Source organism: Etheostoma spectabile, chromosome 4 (genome assembly GCF_008692095.1).
Source record: "Etheostoma spectabile isolate EspeVRDwgs_2016 chromosome 4, UIUC_Espe_1.0, whole genome shotgun sequence".
NCBI classification, from domain to species: domain Eukaryota; kingdom Metazoa; phylum Chordata; class Actinopteri; order Perciformes; family Percidae; genus Etheostoma; species Etheostoma spectabile.
Genome location: NC_045736.1, coordinates 19,417,390 through 19,440,391, shown reverse-complemented (window position 1 = coordinate 19,440,391; position 23,002 = coordinate 19,417,390). Strand labels below are relative to the sequence as shown.

Below are 23,002 nucleotides of genomic sequence, written 5' to 3'. Positions count from 1 at the left end.
TTTCCTGTTCCTGTTGATGATTGCTTTTAGCTGCACTTTGCTACTAAGAAATTGACCTTTCAACGCATGTTCGGTTTGATTCCCAGGTGGCCTTTAGTGGGTGCGGCCATACCCATAAGCCAGTTACTTCATCCTTCAAATTCCAGGTGTGGATGCTACATAGGAATGTACTTGATGAATATCTTTACATACAGTATGCTGTAATAAAAAAGGAGTTTATCGGAGGAAGTGGGCTACTCCCAAAATTGGCGTGTGATCTAACCCAGTGCATAATTTCCACAATTATTTGAGATTATATACCAGCAGGATTGTATGTAATCAGATTAGACCAAGGGGGTAAGCCTCTCCTCTCTAAACGTAGCTCCTATGGCGCCATTTTAATGCTACAAAGCCATCACCCGCTGTTAGCATCCCATTGACTTCCATTCATTTTGACGTCACTTTGACAGTGAATAACTTTACATATGAAGCGTTTAAAGACTCTAATTGTCCATTATTTATTTCTAAAGAAACACGGCAATGTATAAAAGGCTCCATTACGTTGTATCTCACGTTATGGCTCTGTAGCAGGTGTTTTTGTAAAAGTGGGCTAAAGATTGTGTCATAACCAAGGACAACTTGTTGTCGCATTGTCAACAAATTACTGTATTGTCAGGAGAAGCTTTTGACTTACATTAGCTATTTAGGTTTAATTATTAATGTTAACTAGCCTTTTAGTTAGTAATAATTAGCCTGTGCCTATGTTATCTCCTTACATATACCTACACTCTTTGTCTCTGCAAGATTGGGAATGATTAAGATTTTTTTTTTTGGCACAGCTACCAGAAGACTTACAACTTTCAGACAGGTTGCTCACGTCACATCTACGTTGTCAAGCTCAGTTAGAGGCTGCGCAGTAGCGCTCGGCACTCGCTGGAAAAGTGCTTCTAATAGACTTCACTGGTCTCCGTCCAGAGCAACGGGATCTGTTGGTACATTTCTTTAACTGTCTATGGATTAGACTAGGGCCTGAAAATGGAGTTTGGTGTGTTGTGGGAGTGGTAGGAAGAAGAAGAAGAAATCTCTGTTCTTTTTGATGCTTTCAACATTTACTGCCACTTCTTTCAGTTCTGTCAGCTGGCTTTTTTAATTGCCCTCAAATCATTAATGCCTTTCAATTAGGATCTGTTAAATAACCCACAAACCAGAATTAAACATTGTTTCATTTGATTCCATACAGGAAATAGAAAATAAAAAACATCAAAGGCAAGCAAGCTGTGTCAGGTAAGGAGCTAAGTGTACATCATTTTATTTTCATAGGTGGAAGTCTTACAATTCATCCTTTTGAATCTTGGAAAGGGGCATTACATGTTGAACGTATTAAGCTTAATGTGTGTGCTGCGTGTTTGGGACAAAGATTCTGAAATGGTTGGGTCTGTGGGCTCTGCATCATAGAGAAGGAACAAACATTTATGCCTAATTATGAGCTTCTGGCTTTAGGATGAAGTTCATTCTTAAACAAATTAAAAGAGTAATTGGCTAACAGATTTCAGTGTCTATTTTCAGTTATGCAAGTTTTTAGAGTATGGCTGCATCGTGTGTACTATATACTCTGGTGTGGTTGTGTGTGGTGTTGTGTGGTGTGTGTGTGTGTGTGTGTGTGTGTGTGTGTGTGTGTGTGTGTGTGTGTGTATTGTAATGTGTGTATATATATATATATATATATATATATATATATGTGTGATGTGATATATATTTGGGAATGGAAAACTGTTTTTGGGGGAAACTAGTTAGTAGAAGTGGACTGTTCCTATAACTACGTTCCTGTAACTACTTGGTTGGAAAGAGGCTTGTAGGTAAATGAATAGCTACATCCAGGAGACATTTAGCTTAGCTCCGCATATAGACTGGAGACAGTGGGAACAGCTAGCTTGGTTCTCTCCTAAGGTAGCCTAACGAAATCCATTTATCTTGTTGGTTTAATCCATACAAAAACTGAAGTGTGAAAATGACAAGTTTTAAGGCCAATCTATTTTGATTAACGGGCGCCGGGATTAAAACTAAGGCTGGGTGTTGCCTACAACCTCACGATACAGATCACGATGCAGAGTCCACAATAGGATACGTATCGCGAAACACATTGATTTAAAAATTACTACAACAGAAGCTCTTTATTATTCTGTATTACAGCAATCACACAACTTAAAACACTTAAAATCCTGGCCCACAGAGATCCTAAAAGTAAATTTAAATTTTCAGTTTCTAATTCTAGTTTCCAGCTACAGAGTTATTGAAGGTGTACTTGATATTCAACACATTACTATAGAATAAAAAAATATTTGCTATGTAAAGAAATTAGAAAATAATGGCGTCCTGAGTAAAGAATGGAATCACACTCTCTTCTTCTCTGTTCTTTGTTTTGATAGCCACTCAGTCTGCAGGTGCATGTTAGTGTATGTGAGTGCTGAGGCCCATGACAAACCGTCAGCATATGACAAGTTGGAGAATGGTCTGTGTGGATGCAATTTAAGACCACTTTATTGTTTGTATTTTGAGTACAGTTGCTACAAATAAATGATTCTTAAACTTGTCACCGTAATTTATCATGTATGAATAAATGTTGGAATTGAGACATGCACTGTTTGTGTAATGTGGATTGGCCTTGGCTGCCATTGGCTTTATTGTGCACTGCAGACAGGGGGTATCTTTTTTCAAAACTGCTGACACAGCATTTGCTGCTTTATTGATACAGAAGTATCTGCATCGCTACACTCATCAGCAAGAAGTATGTTACAATATATTGCCGTATAAATTTTTCAAGTAAAGCCCTAATTAAAACCTGCTTCAAGTCGTTATGCTAAACCAAGCTCACAAGTGGCTGGCCGTAACCTTATATTTACCAGACCTATATGAGAGTGGTATTAACTCGTAACTAAGTAACTCGTAGCAAGAAAGCAAATAAATGTACATCCCGAAATTTCAAACAATCTGTAGGAGCTATTGTAGGAGCCATACTAGTTGTAGTACTACAGCAATGTAAGAGCCCTTTAATGTAGTTTTCTGCCTGTGGGGAATGTTATCAAGCCTGTCTGCATGGATCAACTACAGCTGTCTTTAATGTGGGCTAGTTCTGGCGGAAACACTGTCAGTCAGTCTGGTTCTGGTCAGTCTTCTGAGTCCAACCAAATGTCAAGCAATGAAAACGACCAAATTCCAGATGATTTAGTTCTTTGCATTCCTACACAGGCTCAGACAATCACTTCTGTCTGCTGTAGTCCTGCTGCTCTCACTTATACGTTTGGTTTCATCAACTGAAACTCTTTTTTTTTTTTTTTTTTTTTTACAGCTTTGATCCCGACAATGTTTACTCTAGCTACTTTAGCTCTACAGTGTAGATCAGAGGTTTGTTTTTTTGGCTCAACATCTGTCAACTATTTGCAGTAGCCGCTGTGTCATGTATTACCTCCTGTAAAATGGTGAACGTGACTAGATGTCACGAAAAGAAGTGCTCCACATCCACATTGGATTTCTTTTATCAGATGATTGCTGTCTCTGACATTGGCTGAGAGTGATAGTTTAGATAGATTTTTTTTTGTAATTTAATGGCATTTTAATGTTTTGTCACAGAGAATGACTTCCATCTGTGGTTAAAATCTTGGACCACAATTACTGAGAGCAAATGTTAAACATCCATTTAGCAACATGGCAGGGAGAAAAGTGAAAACACTATACTAAAGTCTAAGTATAAGCCACAAAGAGGCATGATTTGGATTGATTCTTTTGTTTTTTAATTCCACTAATTCTAGTCAAAACAGGTTGGGCATGTGGGAAACAAAAGTTCAGAAATGCTTTGTGTATAATCCTTGAGTTGGTAAAAATTTTGGATTTTGTTTTTAGGAGGCAGTGCAATCAAAATCATCAACATCCCACAGATAATACAAAGAATACATAAAATAAATACTGCATGTAATGTAGTAAATAAACAGATTATATATTTAATCATGACATTGCCCAATTTTTTTCCAATATACATTAATTGATGGGGTGTACGATGTTAAGATTCTGATTTTTTTTATTTTTTATTTTTAGGCTCACGATTCGATTATATATTGATTTTTTTATTTAAAAAACTATGCTTGATTTAAAAAAAAAAAGAGATTCACAGTAAGTAATTGTATTTACTTTTTGAATGTAGGTATGCATATGTGTGTGTGTATATAAATTATCATTCATGTGGATTTGTTTATAGAATCCTGTTATGATGTATGTGTATGTTGTGTGTGATATCTGTAAGCTACTGGGACCTTGAATTACCCCTTGGGGATCAATAAAGTATCTATCTATCTTTCTTGCAATTGCAGTAGACGTACAACAAAAATAATTTAATTAAAATGTTTTTGCACATCCCTATTAAATAATATCAGGATGGACAGGAGTAGAAAGAAATGACCTCCAAAAAAACCAGAAATTGGATGTCATACTATGAGTGTCTACTGATGTTTACGGTGTTGTATTTTTTAAGTTACAGTGCTTGATAGATAATGTAATTGTGTCTTCCCAGTTGCGAACGTGTGTGTGTGTGTGTGTGTGTGTTGTGTTGTGTGTGTGTGTGTGTGTGTGTGTGGTGTGTGTGTGTGTGTGTGTGTGTGTGTGTGTGTGTGTGTGTGTGTGTGTGTGTGTGTGTGTGTGTTGTGTGTGTGTGTGTGTGTGTGTGTGTGTGTGTGTGTTGTGTGTGTGTGTGTGTGTGTGTGTGTGTGTGTGTGTGTGTGTGTGTGTGTGTGTGTTGTGTGTGTGTGAGATAAGTGTTAAGGGAGGACAGGTTACCCAAAAAGTGGGTGATGATGAGGCCAATTTCCTGCTCATTACTCACAGACACAATCATTGAAGTATGGTGTAGAGAGACACAGGACAGGAACATATTCATCTGGGTTACACAATGTAGACTTGTTTTTAAACGGAAAAGACCGTATTAGTTATTAACTTGAGTTTCAGGGTTGCAGTTCAGGGAGAATGTGTTGTTCTAAGTATTTGACATTCATTTTTGGAGTTGTGCACATGCAAACATATTGTAGAGCCTGCATCCAGTGTGAGTGTTTACACAGAGTTTTCATGATAAGATAGGTATGATAATATTTTCTCTGGCTTCAGTGTAGGGTTGCAAAATTCTTGGAATTTTCAAAGTTGGACACTTTCCATTGGAATTAATGGGAATATATGGAAATTCAAAAAACATCTTGCAGCATAATCTCGGTTAAAACAACCTGATTTTATGCAACTTCAGTTGAATGTCCTCCCTATATTTGTCAATGACACATGGCACACATGCAGTAATCAGCATAGGCTACTACTTACTTGCCAGCATGTAGTTTTTTTAAAATACAGGAGTTTGTACTTTCTTTTCTTTTTTTTTTGGAGGGGGGGGGGAATACCTAACCCATTGCTATTAACCTATGTTTGTTAAATGTATAGCCCACTTGTTTATGATAGGCTGGAAACAATAGCACTGACAAACAGCGTTGATGGTTAGCTTAGCACGTACAGTATATAACCATAACCATAGTAAATCAAAGGCAGCATGCTAGCTACCTTCATATGTTAAGCTAAAGGCCAATGGTATCGGCTACTAGTTAGCTTTCTGCCGGGATATTGAGGCCACGCCCACTGCACGGATCATTTCTAGAATCCAACATTCGACAACTGATTGAAGACCATACTGCATTTGAGCCCAAGAACTAGAATCTATCAAAGTTCTACTGACGAATAACTCAGTGTTCAATTACATGCCTATTGGCTTATAGCTGTTCAATGAAATAATCTATTAAAGTTCTACTGACAAATAACTCATTTATATTCACTGTATATGCTTGTCTGCTTATTACAAAACAACATGAAGTTTGTATGACTTACCCAACATTTTTAGTTTAATTCTTGTAAATTCCCATTAATTTCCTTCAATTCCCATGAAAGTTTCCAAATTGGAATGTTTCCAAAATTCCCGTTCAACTTTCCGTGGAAAGTTTCCGGAAATTTACCGAAAAATGTCCGCCCTTTGCAACCCTACTTCAGTGTGTATATTGTGAGATCATCGTTTATGATAATATTAAAGGAACATGCCGACTTTTTGGGACTTTAGCTTATTCACCGTATCTCCCCCAGAGTTAGACAAGTTGATACATACACTTCTCATCTCCGTGCTTGCTGTAACTCTGACGCCCACAGCATTAGCTTAGCCCAGCTCAGACACTGCAGGTAACTGGTTCCAACTAGCTACTGCTCCCAATAGGTGACAAAATAATGCCAACATGTTCTTATTTACATGTTGTGATTTGTATAGTCACAGGGTGTACAAATAACAAGGTCACATGAGACACCAGCCATCTTCTAACTGCATACTAACTGGGAACTATATTCTTAGAAAGGCAAAGCACTGGTACTTCTGCTACTTGGGTGGAGTGATCAGCTAGTGCAACGCCAAAAAGCACAGTTACTTCTGTCAACAAAACCAATGTAAATAGCTAGCTAGTAGTGAACAACACTGGTGATCATGGCTGACTTTGAGGAATTGTCAGAGGATTTTTACTTGATATCAATCCAAGATCCAGATCCATATCTTTTTGAGCCAGAATACACAGACGAGGAGCTACAAATTTTGGAAGCTGATAGTGAAAATGCCAAACAGACTGAGGTTGAGGGTAGAATCAGAACAAACATGGACTGGTGGTGTAGAGGTAGAATCTATTTTTGGTTGGAATTCTATGAAACATCATGGTATTACCTGGTATCACCTGTTAATTGTCGCAGCTCTTCACAATACAGCAAAAAACCAAGATTGTAAACTATGCTCTTAGTATCTAGTAATTGTTGACTCTATTACTCCAACTCTGAGCAAACTCTCTGTTCCGTGACTGGGCTTCTCAGGTGTGGCGAGCAAATCCCTCCGCCCAAGTAGCAGAAGTAGCAGTGATTTGCCTTTCTGAGAATATAGTTCCCAGTTAGTATGCGGTTAGAAGATGGCTGTGACCTTGTTATTTGTACACGCTGTGACTATACAAATCCCAACATGTAAAAGGGAACATGCTGTTCCTGGGAGCTTGGTCCTCTACCATAGATTCCCCCATGTTGCTTTGCCATGTTTTTTGCGGTAGCCCAGAATGGGCAAACCAAACACTGGCTCTAGAGAGGGCTTTTCTCATTCTTTACGTTACCTGAAGGCCACTGTAGGCAGTTGATGTTAGAATGTAGTCATCAAAAGTCAACATGGGCCTACCGCCCAAATCTTACACACTTCTACTACTTCAAGCATGCCTGTGAAGCTTGACTGGCTTAGACGCTAGGTGGTTCAGAACAGGTACAGGCAGGAGCAATAGCTAGAGCTCTAAGGAAACAGGGAATCTGACAAATAGCAAGGCTGAACTACCCTTAACATGGAACAAATGTCTAATGGGATGCAGTTGAACTGAAAAGTAAGGACACCATCTGACTAGCAGTAAAGTAGCATAGGGATGGCAGCGTTTCATGTAAAGGGATACTTACAACACCGACTTACGTATATGACCGGAAGACACAAGAAAAGGAGGAGTAGTAGTTAAGACAAAAACAAGGCCCTTTACAAGTGTGCAACCATGAATACTGAACATGTAAACTACCAATTCTGAATAATATCACAATTTTGTTTTTATTTTGTAATGTGGTTAGACTGTTTTGTAATGAGTTAAAATAGTTTTGGACATAATAAAAATGTTTATCTGCTTTCTGTGTGCCCAGGTTGTGAAGATGCGGAGCTTGTTTTTCACTGTGACTGTCCTGCTGTCCTCCATGAACCGGGCTGATGCTCAGGGTATAAATAACTTGAATTTTCCTCTGGACTACCACACCAACCCCAAGTGTTCTCCTCATGTGTTGGTTCAAATACTGAAAGTGTGTTTTTATGTGTTCACATGTAATCTCCATTGCTTTGTATTTGCAGGCAGATGTGATAATGTGCAAGCGGCAGATATCGTTTTCCTGGTTGATGGCTCTTCCAGTATTGGCCGAGCTAACTTTCTGCAGGTGAAGGGCTTTATGGCTGGAATCGTCAAGCCATTTGCCAACTCTGTCAGCAATTCAGGGATACGGTTTGGGGCCATACAGTACAGTGACACCTCCAGGTGACTGACAGGATTAGTTTTTACCTTAATACTTTCCTGTGCAAGCAGTGGCAAAGGATCTTGCTGCAAGTGCAGAATTATGTATTTAATGCACATTTCTCTCCATCTAGAGTTGAATTTACATTTACTACCTACGTGGTTGGCACTGAGCTGGTCAACGCTGTAGAGAATCTGAACTATAAGGGGGGAAACACACGCACTGGTGCTGGTCTCAAGTTTGTCGCTGACAACTTCTTCAACCCTGCGTCCAGTCGTAATGTCCCAAAGGTCTGAGGAGCAGCCCTTCTTTGGAGTTTCATAATTATAAAACTGTGTATTAAACATCTTAACAACAAGTTCATGTGTTTCTAATTTCACCTGCTTTCAGATTACTATCCTGATAACAGACGGAAAGTCACAAGACAGCGTGCAGGAACCAGCACAGAAGCTGCGTAGTCAAGGAGTACATGTTTTTGCGGTTGGTATGTGTCTCTACTCTCTTACTCACAGTATTTGGGATCTTTTTCCCCTACTTCCTTATGAGACACTGAGATTTCTTTTTTGTGTTGCCAATTAACCGTGGTTTCTTAGGTGTAAAGAGTGCAGACAGGAATGAATTGGCACAGATCTCCTCCCAGCCCAGCAGTGATTTCACCTCCTTTGTTGGGGACTTCAAACTGCTAAACACACTTCTTCCTCTTGTGAGCCCCCAAGTGTGTTCCAGAGCAGGAGGAGTCTATGCTAGTGATGGTGTGTGGGTTATCTTAAATAACACAACATCAGTATATTAAAATACACACAGTAACAAATATGTATCTATTATCTCACACGTTATTGTCTGACTGTAAACCTGCATTTAATCGTATCTATGTCCTAATCTTGCTTCCACTCCAATTCTCTCTTCCAGAGGCATTTTCTGGTCCGTCCAACATTCAGTTTACAGGCCAGACGTCTGATACCCTCAGGTTTCGCTGGAGTGCAGCAGGGGGGCCTTTGACTGGCTATGTAGTCCAGTATGTGCCACTTTCTGGCCTGGGTCAGCCAATCACAGCAGAACTGCGTCAGGTGAGTCCAAGTGTAGAAAAAATATTCACATGAAGATGACCTAGATTGAAGTAGCTAATTGCAGTTTTAGGAGCCAAAGTCAAACCTGCTTTGCAAGAGAAACACATGCCTTCAGGCAGTGTAGAAACATGTCAAATGGGTGGATCTTCTCAGTGTAGATGTTGTAGAGATTAAAATTTGGCAGAGCAAAGAAAAAAAATGAAATTCCCTTTCCCGTGACAGACATGATGAAGATAAAAGAATGTTAAGGCTCACCCATCTATTTTAGTCACTTGCAAAAGCCTGTCTTAGGCTTGACTGTTTACAAAATTAACCTCTCCCCTGCAGGAGACTGTCCCTGTCACTCAGAGGACCTTTACTGCACAAGAGCTGAGGTCAGGAACCGACTACCTGGTGACTATTATTGCCCAATACCCCAACAGTGTGGGGGAGTCTGTTTCTGCCAAGCAACGAACCAGTGAGTAAAAAGTGAAGGATGCAGATGTCAGCAGTGAAACATCTGCCAAAAAGCTAACTCAACCTCTCTCACAGGACAGAACCCTTAATGTTGAACTTCTCACAATCACCTGCAATGTATTTTTTTTTCCTCCTCATGTAGGGTCTTTGCCTGGGGTCACCAGTCTACGCCTGGTCCAGGCAGGCTTCTTCTCTCTCTCTGTGGGCTGGGCTCAGCCTTCGTCTCCTGTACAGGGCTACAGACTCACCTATGGACCACGAGGTCAGGCACACACACACATACCTCTGTTTCTATATCCTGTTTACCTGTCTTTCTCTTTCTGTTGGCCTCTCATCCAACGTGTGCATTTATGTTTTAGTAACACTTGCAGCCTATTAGCAACTTGGAAAAAAAAAAGAAAATTCTCTGGCGGAATTATCTTGTCACAAAAACCAATTTTGGCTGAATGAATGAATGCTGAAGGAGGAAAATAAGCTACAGCTCGTAATTAGTTAACCTTTGGTGGCAAGTTGGAAACAGAATGTATAGCAGTCAAGACCGTATGGGGAACATGACTTCTCTAACCTCACCTCCCTAGCCTGCTGTCATAGGGTTGTATGTAAGGGGTTTTATGGCCACATTTCTAAACTGTTCCCAAGTCGCCGTTATTGACCCTGAAATTAAAACAAAAAACGAAACTCTTATGCCATAATGCAGTACAATACTGCACATTCTAAGTGGCTGGCCAACTCTGTGCTTGAGCAATTAATGAAGGTGAGGACATTCGGTGTTATCTATGTATTTTGTTTGTGAATAATTTGCCATGAGCGTATGTAAAATTTGTAAATTGGCTATGAGCACTAATCGTCAGTGCTGCCCTCCATGCCTCTTGCCCTGTTGATGTGTGGTTTGAGAGCTGCAGTACACTATGCAGGCTGTGTGAGTGTCCTGTCTGCGACTCACTCTGTACACATTGGAGTCACTTCAAGCTACACAAGAGTACGTCAACCTCTGCCACTTACCCTCAAACCGCATCGCCTCCATTCAATGCCCGCACATGAGTCCACAGTTGCCCTTTATTAGCTTACTGTATAGAAATGGTAGCATTTATGTTTTTATATCAGCAACTAAATATAGTTATTTTAAATAGTACAAGGAATAAGTATTTTATGACCATGCAATAACTGCCTTGTCCTTGCTACTTGCCTATGTGTTAGCTTTTTGAAAGAGGTCCAGTTCACTCAGTCTGTGGAGCAGTCTCTGTCTGCAGACTCCACCTCTGTCACATTGGAGTCACTTCAGCCTGACACAGAGTACGTCGTCAGCCTCTTTCCCCTGTTCCCTCGAAACTCGGCATCCCCGTCCATTCTCAATGCCCGCACATGTGAGTCCACAGTGTGGCCCATTATTGCTACTGTTATATGATGATGGTAAATGCTTGTAGTTTGATCATAATCAGCAGACACAATATGATAGTTATTTTATAATAAAGTTACAAAAGGAAGCAATACAGTATATTTATGTAACCCAGTGCAAATATAGAAACACTGTCTACTTGTGGTTGGATTGACTTTCAATATAGTTAGCCAATATTATTTAAAAATGTCTATTTATATTTTTGCATGTGTAAGTGCGCCTTGAGTCAGTGCAGCAGTTAACAGTGGAGACGGAGTCGGAGGGCAGTGTCCGTGTGGGGTGGAGAGGCGTCAGTGGTGCACGGGCCTACCGTCTGGTCTGGGGACCATTTACAGGTTAGGAAAAAGCAGACATCAATTAACATCTTACATTTCTGAGTCCATTTGTTTACATACACATACCATTATATTTTTTTTTATTCTGTTCATAAAGGTCGAAATGTCGAGACGGTGGAGGTTGCTGGTGACAGAGAGTTCCACACTTTGTCCAGACTGCAGTTCGACACTGAGTACATTGTCACCATCATCCCGCTTTATGAGGGCAACACGGAGGGCCCTGTAGCAACGGCCAGGTTCAAGATAGGTAGGTGTGGTTTGAGTAGTTCATCACAACACCAAGCATCTCTCTGTGTTTATTGTACCCTTTTCCCTGTCAAAACTCAGTTACACACACACACACACAACAAAAATAGCTAATTGCTACACTACTATAAATAACATTGTAAGTTTGTGCTTGTTAAATTAGGGATTGTAGTAAAATGCTTGTTGAATAGGTACTTGCCCTCTGTTGTGTCCTACAAAGTACAGGGACAAGAGGCAGAGATGGAGCAGATGGACAATCTTCTCTCTTTGTCTCTTTTCTGAAAACCTACACATGTAACTGTTTAACTTTGTTTAAGGAACATTTTGAGTGCATCTACACTCGTGCACCTATACTCGTGCACCTACACCCACACGACACACACACATACACATACCAATACACGTACAGTACACACACACACACACACACCACACACACACACACACACACACACACACACACACACACACACACACCACACACCATCTGTCTCTCGTGAGTAAGGCCATATGGTGTCATTTCAGTTGGCCAGTGTTATTTGAATGAAGGTTGAGTCACTGAGCAGAGAGCTGGCAGAAAAGGAGGATTGAAAACCTTTGTGTGGCCTAGTTGTGTGAGATATATACACTGCTTTACAAACTGTACACCACAGTAAAGCCTTAGCTCATCTTTTTCTCTCCTGTTTGTTCCTGTGTAAAACAGAGTAACAACAATTTGTGACGTCTGGTTTGTGATGAGTTGTCCGTTCCTTCTCATCAGAAAAAAATGTTGATTTCTTTTTTTTTTTTTTGTTTCAGTGAAGACCACATTGAATCAAGCCTACATGTTTATTTGAAAATACAGTATCAGCAATACTATTGTGTTTTCTACATGTAGGATGCCGATCATTAAGTTTTAAACAATATATAAGACTGCATGACATTTAAAATTTAAGTTAAAAAAAAAATTAGATTGAGTTCTGGTTATGTTTGTCTTCTTCCACATTTCAAACCACTTCAATGGCTTTGTGTGGCATTCAATCAAGCAAATATGGTATGGAGTAAAATGTTGAATTTGTTAGTGTATAGTCTGACTCTCAGGCTTAAAAGGGGACATTAGTGGGTGTCTGTTGCTCAGCCATCGGTCTGTAGACATTGTTTTTGACTCGTGTGCTCGCCACTGACACCTGGCACTTTCTAGTTGATTTGATGACATGTTTATCACACAAACAAGAAAAGACCTGTGGCCACATACAGAATTAGAGAGAAAGTGTTTGCAGGAGTTAACTGTGTGATAAGTTTTTGGTCTTTGTCACAGGGAACATTTCTTTGAACCAAGTTCATTACACCTGTAGCCCGAGGGTGTAGATGTGAAATAAAAACTCAGAAACTGTAATTCATATTGCTGTCAGTGATATAATATGGGCACCTCCTCAATAAAGAAACAGATTCCTGAACCCCAAAGATAACCAAAGTTCTGGCATGTAAATTGTTTTCAACCTTGTAACCGTGTATGTGAAAATGTCAAAATACTGCATCTGGCTGTTGTACAAATAAAATGTGGGTTTGGAAGGGTTTCAAACTGGCATGTATATTCATGACAACTTACTTGGTTTAGTTGTTCTGTTGGTTTGTACTGAGGCCAGTAAGATACTTCAGCAGAAAAGCTCAGGTGCTTGAACCCCAGTTTTCAAGATTAATCTCTTTACATTTTGGCAAGTGACTGTTGTTGTTGTTGTTGTTGTTATACAATTATTTTCCCATCAGTCTTGTAATTGTCTACATGATAGACATGATAACATACTAAGTTAGATGTGTCTGGGGGTGACATCTTTACGAAATACAGATTTCTTAGTCTCTTTAGTAGAAATTTCAGAGGAGAGAAGTGTTCCATTTTGTAAGCATCCATGAAATCTAAAATTGTTAGGTAACTGCTCCTGTGACGTGTGTGTGGTGATTAAGTTACATGTTTGCTTATGTTGGATGAGCATTAAGAAGCTGGCAAAACAAAATCTCTTTATTCCGCATTGCACAGGTTGTTTACAGTGAATCAATTTCTTTCTACAATTAAACAAGTGATATGATATACGGTACATGCTACTCAGTTTGGTATTTAAAGGATAGTTTCACATTTTCTCAAGTCCATCTTAACCCAAAATTCTCTTATTCTTGCCCATACTGTATGTATGTGAAGTTAATTTTTTTACTGGTTGTTTCAGTCATTCCTCCTGTCCAAACTGTCCACAAAAATATGCCTTTTGAAAGTAAAATGAATGTGTTGTGTTGTTATGAAGTAAGTCCTTGTTCTGTGTACGGCAGTTGTTGTTTTTTAAATACCAAGTTCCCGCTTTGTGTTACTATGGCTTAGCAAGGTCACCCTGCCTTTAAATCCTATACCGTGAATCTCATCGGTGCTCATCATGAGCCAATAAGCATGCAGCATACTTCCACCAAGATCTAATAATGTTCCAAGATCTATAATGTTTGTGATTGACTGTCTAGCGACAAGTCCTAGAGGCATGAAGGAAAAAATATGTTACACAGAGACTGGGCTCACTTAGTAGGAGCTGAAAACTTAATAAAAAGATAGGTAAAATACTATGGAATGTTGTAATTTCTTTTTGTTTTATAAAATTGGTATCAAAGAAGGTATTATTTAGGAACCGGTATCAAAGTCATGCTGTTGCTACTAGTACCTGAATCCAATTTTTTTTTTTTTTTTTTATTATACCCATCCCTAGTTAGCATGCAAGAACATGTGGGTATAGTACGCTAACTTGCTAACATAAGTCATTTTTGGTAATACCGTATGCACACTATCATCATTTGCATTCTTCTTTCAAATTAATGTATTGGATACATTTTACTTCAATTAAACCTGTTTGTTAATGAGCTCCCATCCACATTACCTGCTGGTCATCATGGATACAAACTGCCAAACAGCAACTGAGAGCGTCTTATTGTCTTTGTAGTAGGGGAGTGGAGTTCAGCAAGGAAAGGGGGGGGGGGGGGGATGTTCTGTGTTAGGACAATACAATAATGTTTCAAAAATTGTTGTTTTTAAAATTATTATTTAATTGTCTTGACTGTCTTGCTTGTTGGTATTTTGTAAACTTCATCAGGTGAAAATTACTCTGGCCTCTGTGTGTTTTCCTTTCACCACTTGGCCAGTCCTCACAATACCCAGTTGATTTAGTCTAAATAATAGACTGCAAAAGCCTCTTATTTTCCTCAGCTAAACTTTAGACTGGATCTTTGCAGCAAATGTGGATTCCATCCCATCACTTACATTGAAACGACTTGAGGAAGGAATCTCTTTGGGGCCAGCTCAGACAGAAGGAATGATTACAACAACCAATCAACCTTTTAGTGTATCTATAAGCCTTTCAGTATTGTTTACAGACTTCAAAAAATGTTAATCAATCTAATCTATCTAATCTTCAACATTTTTTATTGAAGGGTTTTTGAGGATAATGGAGTGTTACCTATGCTATACCGTACCATACCATACATCTGATTGACAATGTCTTTCCCTCAGACCGTCAGGAGCAGCAGTTGCTCAGAGCAGCTACCACCAGCCCCTCCACTATTCGCCTCACCTGGAGACTCATTCAGTCATCTCAAGGGTACCGCCTAGAGTGGAGAGAGGGGGAAGGTCAGATGGCCATGTCACGTGCACGCTCACACATTCTCTTGTCTCTTTTTTACTCTTTTTGTACATTACATGTAGCATTCTGTGGTTTTAATATTGGCTTTGCAAAATGGACATGTTTATTATGATTACAGGAAATTATTTTAAGATTTAATTTCAAATCTGATTTCATGTTGGATTTTAATTCACCTAAATTTTATGTGCACCGTATCAGAATTACTAATTTATTTTTTTAATACATTATATGACTGACATATTGTCAAATAATGTATTAAATGCCATCCCTACTTCTATGTTGCAGGTAGTAGGAAGTAAATACTGAAAGTGACTATATTTAACATAAATCCAATGATTGTTGCTCTGTGTCCAGGAGGCCGCGTCCAGAGCCGGACCTTTCCTAGAACCACTACCAGCTATGAGCTAACCGGCCTTCAGCCCAACACAGAATATATCATCACCCTGTACACTCTGTTCGAAGGTCGGGAGGAGGCCACACCTGTCTCCACCACATCCATAGGTTCCTAACTCAGCCTGGGGGCATAACACTCGGTTGATTAATGGGTCATACATTTTTTCCTGTAAATATGTTTAAAGGTTTTTGTGCTTGTATCTATTTTTAATGTCCAAATCATCTGGTGTTGCAGAGGAACAGCCAGTGGGGAGAGTGTCCAACTTGAGAGTTGTGGAGTCTCTGGGCAGTACTGCGAGACTTGGCTGGACGGGTGTAGCCGGGGCCACACAGTACCGCATCATCATCCTGAACACAGAAGGTACACTGATTTTATTTTTTATTATCCATTGAGATGTTTTAGTGCCCAATAATAAATGAAAACATGCTTGTAAAAATAGTGTCGCTGTTTGTTTCATGTCATGTTAGCCGGATCAGAGGAAATACGGATTATCCCTGGAAACCAGACAATCCTTGACCTCAGAGACCTGGCAGTGGGAGTGTCTTACGGTGTCAGTGTCACAGCGCTGGTGGGAGAAAATGAAGGAGACCCAGTTACTGTCTACATCAAACCTGGTGAGTTGTGCATTGAGACTGTGATCCTGTGAGCTTCTTCTGTTGTTTCCCTAGAAGTGAAATACTCAGACTAGCTTTCTTGAATGAATGAATGAATGCTTTATTTTAATCTTGTAAAAAAAAAATAGAATAATTAAAAACTAAAGAACAAAACAAAGAAACAAACAAAATATGAATTTGTCCAAAAAGGAATAAAAAGAAGCAAAGGCTTATTTAATCCTACCCCCTTTTCCACTACTATGAAATAATCATCATGAATAGCTACATGTTTACATCAGCATAATTCAAGTATTTATATCATTCATATATATATATATATATATATATATATATATATATATATATATATATATATATATATAATATATAACACATTCTTTACAATTTCCTACATATGTACAGTATATTAACACACCACAAAGAAAAGAAAGTTCACCTGTGTATATATTGACTATAAGAACCAAATAATGTCAGTAAACAAATAAATACATCTGTAATAGTCAAAACCCTTTTATCCTCGCTGTATTTTGTGAAAACCATATTTTTGTACAGCTTTTTAAATTGGGTCATCTACAAAGATGTATACATTGAATTTTGCCACATGAAGCCCTGTATGCTCTTCATTTCAGAGCAAGGTGCTGGAAGAGTGACTAACCTCAGAGTCACAAACAAAAACAGTCGGAGACTTCGAATCGCCTGGACAGGTGCTACTGGGGCAACAGGTTACAGAGTTACTTGGAGACAAGGCAACAGTAAGTGTTATATGTTGTAATGTGTTTGAGTTTATCTTTTTTGAATCCTGTATTATTGTAATCATTTTTTACATCAAATTGAAGGTGTATGTTTAGATCTTATTTCATAATCCTTTTAAAAAATGGCAGCAGCAGACTTTGAATTTAACTTTGTTTTATATCTTTAGTCAGTTTCTTGTGTGCATTATTTTGTATTCCCTTACGTTCTACCTTGCAGGTGCAGAGCAGTTCCGTATTGTTGGGGCGGAGGTCACAGCCTTCACTATAGACGGCCTGCAACCAGATGAGGTGCTGGTTATTGGTGTTGCATCTGTGGTTGATCAACGTGTGGGAGAGGCGGTCACGCTGTCTACTCGGACTAACCCCAATGGTGGATCAGTGTCTGGCCTTCGCATCGTTGAAGTCACATCTCAGAAGATACGCATTGCATGGTCACAGTCTACTAGGGCAACTGGCTATAAGGTCATTTGGCGCCGTGATGATGGTAAGCAATAATTAGCATTAATACAAAGTATTGAACAGACACAGGTTTCATCAAAATACATGATAACAGAACAATATAAAGAATAGTACCAGTTTAACATTTAGATTTGGGTAGTGATATGGCCTCTTCTATCCTCGGTATCTGTGGTTAGAGGAAGATACAAATTTCTATATTTCCATCTCTGTGCAATGTTTTGCTGGTGCAGGAGTTGAAACAACTCGTATCTTGCCCGCCGACGTCTCTTCCTTCACCATTGATGGACTACAGTCGGATTCAGCCTACAGCGTCTTAGTTTCTTCCCTTACTGGCTCTCGAGAGGGAAGTCCATCCACCCTGAGCATCAGAACAGGTACCACACTGAATGTGTCAAATAAACATTATTTTAGATTTCTTTTGGAAGAACCTTGGCCATGAGTAGGGTTATACAAAAGAGATTAACGGACTGATTTGTTTTCTGTCCCAACCTTCAGAGTCAGATCAGTCTGTGGTTGGGACTGTGACGTCACTGCAAGTCCAGGAGGCACGTGGAGAGGTTGTCCGTGTCACTTGGGTTGGTGTGCAGGGAGCAACGGCTTATCGTGTGTCTTGGAGAAGAATGGACGGTAGATCAGTTGCTGGTCCATTTCCCTTTTTGTGATAAAATCCTTTCATATAGATCTCACATCTCAGTGCAATGATCAAAGTTTCTTTCAAAGCTTCAATTTGCACTTAAAGGAGAAATATGTTTTTTTCTGTGTTGAATGTTTTATATCAGCTAGACTGTGTTCCTCTACTCACTGTTGTGACTATGTGTTGCTGTAGGTGGTCAAGAGAGAAGTCAGCTGGTGGGGGGAGATGTGACAACAGTGGATTTAGACCAGTTGGACCCCGGAGCCCAGTACGAGGTGCAGGTCATGGCTTTAGTTCAAAACAGAGAGGGAACCCCTGTGTCTGTCAGAGTCACCACACGTGAGTGCTGTCTTTCTATATTCTGATATTATGTTATTAAGTATTAATAATCTAGTTTTAATAACTTTGGAAAAAATAAACAATGGATGTGAGGTTTAAAAAGTGTTCTTAAAATGGATGGATTTAACAGTACTTGATTTAAAATAAAATGTTCACAAATTCTGAATATAGTAAATGCAATACTGCATTTTGCATTGTATCTAAATAAGCATGGAAATCATGTCCTTCTTGTGCACAATAGTTTAGTATTGCACCATATACAAACCTTATTTCAACAAATATATTGGATGAAATAACAAATAGAATGTCAATGCTGTTTCTCTGTATCCATGTATGCAGCTGGTGCCCCCACCCCCTCAGTACCTACGACAACTTTACGAGTGGCGGAAGTTACCCGGAATTCTATGCGGCTTGGCTGGACTCCAGTACCAGGTGCCACAGGATATATACTACGCTGGCGAGAGATGGGTGGAACAGGTGAAACATGTTATAATACGTGTTACAATTTCTTTATTTAAGACTGCTTTCCAGTCCTGTCATTTTTAACTGTTCATATCTCTCAGATTTTGGACGAGGCTCATCTGTCACGCTCCCTGCTGCGTCCAGCTTTTACGATGTGACTGGGCTGCAATTGGGCCGTCGGTATGGCTTTACTGTGCAGCCCACCTTCGAAAGTGGATTGGGAACTGAAAGCTCTGTAGAGGAAAACACTGGTAACACATCCTCTTTTTAATATATTTACTATACATATAGTATAAACACCTTTTTAAAATCGTATTTGCCCCCACAAACTTTTCTGTCTGCAGTCTGTGTGGGTGGGCGTCTAGATGTGGTGTTTCTTGTGCCGGCATCTACCGATCGGATTAGCCTCGCAAGACCACTGCGCCAACTCCTCACAAGTGCAGTAGGGTCGCTCAATACTATCGGAGCCCGCGACTCTCAGGTACTGCTCTAAGAAGAAGTCTCAAAACAGAGTGTTTTAGCTGTCTTCTGCAAAAGGTTTGATTATTTTTTGTCTGTTTCAGGTGGGAGTTGTTGTATACGGTTACCGACCCAAAAGATGGTTCCTGCTTAATCGCCATGGCAGATCTGACACCCTTCTTCAAGAGATCCAGTCCACACCTTTTGATGAAAGTCCCGGGAATAACATTGGTCAGCGTTTTCTTTCTTACCGATGTCTGTACTTACTGCTCGGTATTTGTGTGTGAGCGTGTGTGTGTGTTCGGAGTTGTGATTTTGTCTGCCTCCCTCTGCAGGTGAGGCGGTGACATACACCCGGCAGTACCTTCTGACCCCTTCAGCTGGACGGAGAGCGAGGGTCCCTGGGGCTGTTGTCATCATCGCTGACAAAAAATCTGCTGACAACCTGACTCTCGCAGCAAGCAGTCTCAGGGCTACAGGTGTGCTGGAGAAGCCCAACAAGCAGTCATGCTGCAGGCATTTTGTGAATAAGACTTAGGGTTTGCTGTACATTAGATTAGATTATACTTTATTTATCCCACGACGGGGAAATTCTGTCGTTACAAGTAGCAGCATAGCAGCAACAGCAAAAAACAGAAAAACAAAACAATAACACACAAACAAGTAAGCACGAAAGAAATACAAGGCAAGAAATACAAGGCAAGAAATACAGGCAAGAAATAGACAATAAAAATATGGTAGACTGAGTAAGTAAAATGCCGTCAAACAAAAGGAATTTTAAAGTGCGGTTGCCATGATAAGAGAAACAATATTGCGGTGTAAGTGACGTTAAAAATTAAGTTAAGTTGAATGTGTAATTAGAGCAAAGAAGCAAGAGTCGGTAGCATAATTTAAATTAATTAACCTGAGACCATAATATTGAAAAGTAAGTACTTGTAATAAAATAATATAAATACCAATATTAAAGTAAACAGAAAGTGTGTGATGTAGATGGGAGAAAAACAGGAACAGAAACTACAACACTATCAGGTAGAGCAGGTGTTGTAGAGTCTGACAGCGGCCGGGATGAAGGACCTGCGGTACCTCTCCTTCTTACACCGTGGGTGTATCAGTCTGCTGCTGAAGGAGCTGCTCAGGGACCCCACAGTGTCATGTAGGGGGTGAGAGGTGTTGTCCATGATGGATGTCAGCTTGGCTAACATCCTCCTCTCCCCTACTTCCTCTATGGGGTCCAGAGGACGTCCAGGACAGAGCTCGCTCTCCGGATCAGTCTATGAGTCTGCTCCTGTCCCGGTCCGAGCTGCCCCCCCTCCAGCAGACCACAGCGTAGAGGATGCAGAGGCCACCACAGAGTCATAGAAGGTCCTGAGGAGAGTCCTACACACTCCAAAGGACCTGAGTCTCCTCAGCAGATGGAGGCGACTCTGGCCCTTCTTGTAGAGTGCTTGGGTGTTATCAGTCCAGTTCAGTTTATTGTTTAGGTGAACACCCAGGAATTTGTAGCTCTCCACTACATCAATGTCCAATCCCTGGATGCTCACCGGTGAGAAGGGGGATGTTTTCCTCCTGAAGTCGACTATCATCTCTTTGTCTTGCTGGTGTTAAGCTGAAGCTGGTTGAGCTCAACACAGCTGACAAAGTCCTTGATAACCGACCTGTATTCCAGATCGTTCCCCTCAGAGACACAACCACAACGGCTGTGTCATCAGAGAACTTCTGGATGTGGCAGTGGGTGGTGTTGTGTGTGAAGTCCGAGGTTGTAGAGGGTGAAAATGAAGGGGGAGAGCACCGTACCCTGAGGGGCACCTGTGCTGCAGTGCACCACGTCAGACACACAGTGATGGAGCCTCACATACTGTGGTCTGTTGGTGAGGTAGTCCGTAGTCCATGCAGCCAGATGTTGGTCCACTCCGGCACTCTCCATCTTCACTCTGAGGAGCGAAGGCTGGATGGTGTTAAAAAGCACTGGAAGTCGAAGAACATGACTCTCCACAGTGCTACATGGTTGTATATAACTACCTGCAACCACCAGATCTATATAGTTGTTGTCATCTGGACAATTTAGTTTCCAGATTTCAGCCACACAAGTATTTGTAAATTGATAGAAAAAATACAACTCCTAAAAATTGTCTCAAGTCACTGGCTCTGTGACACATGCCCCCATCTGGAACTAGAACAAAACTGAAAAACATCATAATACGTTCTTTACACTGACCGTCTTCTTCGTATACTACACATACAAATTCAAAAATCCCACCTTTGTTCAGTGAGACAATTTTTTTTTTTGTGTGTGTGTCTGCTAGGTGTGACAGTGTTAGCGGTGGGTATAGACCAGGCAAATACCGAGGAGCTGCGCCGGGCGGTGACAGACGGCAGCACCCAAAACATCCTGTACACTCGTGATGCATCACAGTTGGACACCGTATATACTGATCTGGCAGACTTGCTCTGTGGCATTGCCAGAATACCAGAGGTAAGAAGAAACCTGAAAAACATATATTTGTTTGGTTTTATAATTGTTTTTTCAAGCTAGGCGTGACATTCTGTATACAATTAAAATAGTAATGACCAAGACCAAAACAACACATTCTTCCTATCTTAATTCAGCAAATTGACAAACAAATGTAACATTTGAACACAGATTCCAACAGTGTTTCCCATGTTATTTTGTGATGATTTAAAAAAAAAAAAATTTATGGAAATGGAATGCCATAAATAAAGACACATATAATACAAAACACCTCGTCTCAGCCTAATGTTTTTGTCCTTGTTTTGTCAGGGTCCAGGTCCAGATCAGTGCACTGTTTATTGCTCTGAGGTAAGGTCCCTAACTGTACTTTCATACTGTTGTTAAACTTTTGAACCTGTGTTAATAATAATCCCCAATAATATTGGACAGACTGGCTTTGATAAATGTACTGTAGATTTTGTAGATCTTGGCTCCTCCTTCTCCCTACTGTATTATTTCTAAGTCTAATCTTTCCAATTTCTTTTAGAGTGAGAAAGGAGATCGTGGAGAGAAGGTACAGTGCAGGAAGTTGCTAAATGTTTTGCCACTATTGTTGTATGTATTTTTAGCTGTTAAAGGGCCTTTTTTTGTTTGAAACCACAGGGTGAGAGAGGCAGAGATGGTGTAGATGGACAAAAGGGAGATCCTGTGAGTCCTTCATTAACACTGACCTATTAACTGCAATGTACTGATTTTTCAGAATGCTATTGATTGCACATACAGTACTAATGTGGTGTGTATGCAGGGTCGTGATGGTGTGCCTGGGAGGGAAGGCCCCAGAGGACCTGAAGGCCGCCCAGGTCCACCAGGCCAAACTGTCACTATTGAGCCCTCATTGGAAGTGAAAGGAGAAAAGGGGGAGAGAGTGAGTACAGCTAAGGGCTTCCATAAAACTATACAAACTTCCCCAATCAGCACTGAAGTAAGTTTGTTTTCTGTTTAGGGTTTTCCTGGCATTGATGGAAATCCAGGGTTGCCGGGACGACCAGGTTCCCCTGGAAATGCAGGAGTCCCGGTGAGTAGGGACCAGAACCTACCGGTGTTGAGAGCCACCGCCGCCGTGTCCAGAGTTTAGTGCAGCCCCAAACAATTGTGATTTGTTTAATGAAATGCAAACAACCCCGAATGTT

The 23,002-nt window shown here is 40.3% G+C and overlaps 1 protein-coding gene and 1 long non-coding RNA gene across 2 annotated transcripts in view; one reads left to right on the top strand and one right to left on the bottom strand.

The window, feature by feature from the left end:
- LOC116688438 (uncharacterized) overlaps positions 1 to 23,002 on the bottom strand; it is a 466,907-nt gene that overhangs the window by 372,975 nt on the left and 70,930 nt on the right. The gene's annotated exons all lie outside the window — the stretch shown is intronic.
- Positions 1 to 23,002, top strand: part of col7a1 (collagen, type VII, alpha 1) — a 70,733-nt gene that overhangs the window by 2,350 nt on the left and 45,381 nt on the right. Inside the window, 31 exon segments of the mRNA XM_032514472.1 lie at positions 7,744 to 7,816; positions 7,946 to 8,126; positions 8,237 to 8,393; positions 8,494 to 8,587; positions 8,697 to 8,855; positions 9,013 to 9,170; positions 9,498 to 9,627; positions 9,769 to 9,926; positions 10,843 to 10,990; positions 11,238 to 11,357; positions 11,455 to 11,604; positions 15,121 to 15,237; positions 15,605 to 15,751; positions 15,879 to 16,004; positions 16,112 to 16,258; positions 16,888 to 17,010; positions 17,228 to 17,494; positions 17,700 to 17,843; positions 17,965 to 18,096; positions 18,296 to 18,442; positions 18,782 to 18,919; positions 19,006 to 19,155; positions 19,249 to 19,385; positions 19,468 to 19,594; positions 19,699 to 19,842; positions 21,667 to 21,836; positions 22,143 to 22,181; positions 22,360 to 22,386; positions 22,476 to 22,520; positions 22,618 to 22,737; positions 22,816 to 22,887. Of these exon segments, the coding sequence (XP_032370363.1) occupies positions 7,753 to 7,816; positions 7,946 to 8,126; positions 8,237 to 8,393; positions 8,494 to 8,587; positions 8,697 to 8,855; positions 9,013 to 9,170; positions 9,498 to 9,627; positions 9,769 to 9,926; positions 10,843 to 10,990; positions 11,238 to 11,357; positions 11,455 to 11,604; positions 15,121 to 15,237; positions 15,605 to 15,751; positions 15,879 to 16,004; positions 16,112 to 16,258; positions 16,888 to 17,010; positions 17,228 to 17,494; positions 17,700 to 17,843; positions 17,965 to 18,096; positions 18,296 to 18,442; positions 18,782 to 18,919; positions 19,006 to 19,155; positions 19,249 to 19,385; positions 19,468 to 19,594; positions 19,699 to 19,842; positions 21,667 to 21,836; positions 22,143 to 22,181; positions 22,360 to 22,386; positions 22,476 to 22,520; positions 22,618 to 22,737; positions 22,816 to 22,887 (4,038 nt within the window). The 5' untranslated portion in view covers positions 7,744 to 7,752.